Raw genomic sequence first — 2,629 nt, forward strand, 5'->3', positions numbered from 1 at the left:
GGAAACCGCTCAAGCCTCTTATACGGCTAACAGGCCAATCGCTAGCCGCCACGTGTGAATAATTTAGAACTAGCCAATAGCAGGGAACCAATTTGCATGCGGGTGGCGGGAACTCCTTTGCACCGTGCATTTCTCTTGTAACTTGAGCAATGCACCCTGCAAAAGAAGCTGCAAATAGGCGGGAAACTCATCCCTGCACCGGAGTTTTCCTCCGCAACAGAAAACTCCACCGTGCAATGAAGCTGCAACCTGGCGGGGATAATTTTGGTGCCGAAGCACACACAAAATCATACCTTTGGGTTATGACACATTCCTTGTAAACTGAGGAAATGATTCTATCTACAGAGACAGATAGTTTCTAAAGGTCAAACTGTCTAAAAGAGAGGCATCACATTTCAACTACGCTATATACAAATAGAACATGACTACCATCCTGCTTGTCCTTGTATTCTTGTAAAAGGTTATTGTCAATGACAGGCCGTATTTCCCAGTTATATCACTATCTAAACTTCAGATTTCAGTGAAGGATTACATATAGCTGATGTATTAGTTCTAAAACTAGGAGAATTGTTGCTGCCTGCTCATTTAGGATGATATTCTTCTTAATTTTTTTGGATGTAGTATGGCACACTTGATGTAGGTAGTAATTTCCTCCATTACAAAGAAATATGTCATAAGACAGAACAAATATGATTACGTAATTTCCTGTGGGGGGGTTCATTTTAAATTGTTACTTAAACTATAGGTTCCTAAAATATTATAATTTGTTTTCGGCTTATGTCTTGGTTTGCTTGTCTTCTCCACAGACCTCTGCATGTTGCTGCCCGAAATGGATTGACAGTTGTAGTTCAAGAACTCTTAGGGAAGGGAGCAAGTGTCCTTGCTGTAGATGAAAATGGTAAGAATAAATTCACCTTGTTTTCCAGTAAGGAACTGTTGTTTTATGCTTGAACTGCTTGGAAAAGGCAGCATTTAATTAATTTTATATTGCTTGCACCATAGGATCCTTCCCTCAAATAAGGGCTGTGTTGATATGGCTCTTGTAAGCAAGGCAGGAACAGTGGAAGGAGTGGATGGATTTCGAACAGTAAAGCAAGTTTTCAAACAAATTACTGATATGAAATAGCAGTTTGGCAGATTTCGTTTTAGCAGTACTAGAAAAGATCAAAAGAGCACACCAGTGTGAGCTTGTTCAATAGTTGAGTTAATGGATATGCAGTTGACTGAAGTTTCCGAGCAGTAAATAGGAATCAGTTTCCGATTCTCAGATCTCACGTTTCTGACTTGGTAGGAGTTTTGTAGAAAACAGAATCAAGAAAATCATCACAACATGAAAAATCATACTCCTGGTAGGTTATTTTTGGAGCACTTCACATTACACCTGTTCAGGGCCTGAGATTGCTTCAAGTCTTCGTTAATCTTTTTCAAGAGAGAGGTAAAGTGAATTAAGCTGTGTAGAAGCTACAGGAGGCTTTTTATCCTTCCATTAAGAGTTGCCATGTCAAGAAGTTGACACTCGTGTGTGAAAAGGTTCTTGTTTCAGTAGCACATATTTGTACAAATAAAAAGTTGGTTTGCACTAATATCTGATGCTTTGCTTTCTATCTGTCTTCCTATCTAGCATTTAGTGCCCACCACTGTAGTATCCAAATGAATTCATAGGAAAGAGAGATTGCCTGTTTTCCCTATTGAATTACAGTAATAAACCAGAAGAATATTAAGAGAGGTAGATGCTTTGTTTTGATAGATTTCTGGCAGCTGAGATGCAAGTGATTTGGACTAATTTGAGATGGTAATACTTTATCCAATAAAGCTGCTATAATATCTTCAGTTGACCAAATCATACTGAATGAAGGAATCCTTTCATATCCTAGTACTCAAAACTTGATCATGCTGGCTTAGCTCCTGAGAGGACAGACACTTCAGAGACCTGATATTTCAAACAAAACTGACTACTGTGATAAGAGAGCAAGCTTTATTTTAAGTTTTATAAATTAAAACCAGGATACAGGAACCGTGTCTTCCTCAGTATGTGCTGTACAGTACCAAGCATACCATCAGCACTTCAACAAGATGGGGGGAGTGGGGCTGATGTCCCCCTGAAATGCACACTTTTTTCTTTTTGTACAATAAACTAAATGAATCTGTTGGATAATTCACACCTGGTTCAATTTACCATTGTTCTGATTTCCTGACAACACCCCTTCCCCACCCCTTAATTAATTCCTGATAGTTGGTCACTATTTGTATTCACTTTGGAGTGGCAAATTAAATGATTAACTGGAAAGTGGTTTTCTTGTAAATAAAGATTTGCAAAATAAAGTCAATCTATTTATGTTAATCTCTCCAAGGATTCATATAGAAACTACTTAATTATTTTGAGATATGTCTGGATTACCAGCATGTTTCTTAACCTCATTTTTCAGAAATTTTACTTTCCATGAATAAGGAAAAAGTAAATCAATTGATCTTTACTCTTATGTTTCAGTTTATGAAGGGGTGTTTCACTAACAAACATTTAATTGAAATCTTTCTAGTAACTTCCTGTGTCATAGGCAAAGATTGAAGTCATCCCTGAATTCCATATTCATTTCCACATCGATTTAATCTTCCACTGCTTTTTCCCTAC

The 2,629-nt window shown here is 37.6% G+C and overlaps 1 protein-coding gene across 3 annotated transcripts in view; it reads left to right on the top strand.

Annotated features, from left to right (window-relative positions):
• Positions 1 to 2,629, top strand: part of ANKRD28 (ankyrin repeat domain 28) — a 162,706-nt gene that overhangs the window by 155,359 nt on the left and 4,718 nt on the right. For all 3 annotated transcript variants that reach the window (XM_014517957.2, XM_025198934.1, XM_006019583.3), the window contains one exon: positions 807 to 898. In XM_014517957.2, the coding sequence (XP_014373443.1) occupies positions 807 to 898 (92 nt within the window). The remainder of the gene's footprint in view (positions 1 to 806; positions 899 to 2,629) is intronic.

Source organism: Alligator sinensis, unplaced genomic scaffold (assembly GCF_000455745.1).
Source record: "Alligator sinensis unplaced genomic scaffold, ASM45574v1 scaffold29_1, whole genome shotgun sequence".
Taxonomy (NCBI): Eukaryota; Metazoa; Chordata; order Crocodylia; family Alligatoridae; genus Alligator; species Alligator sinensis.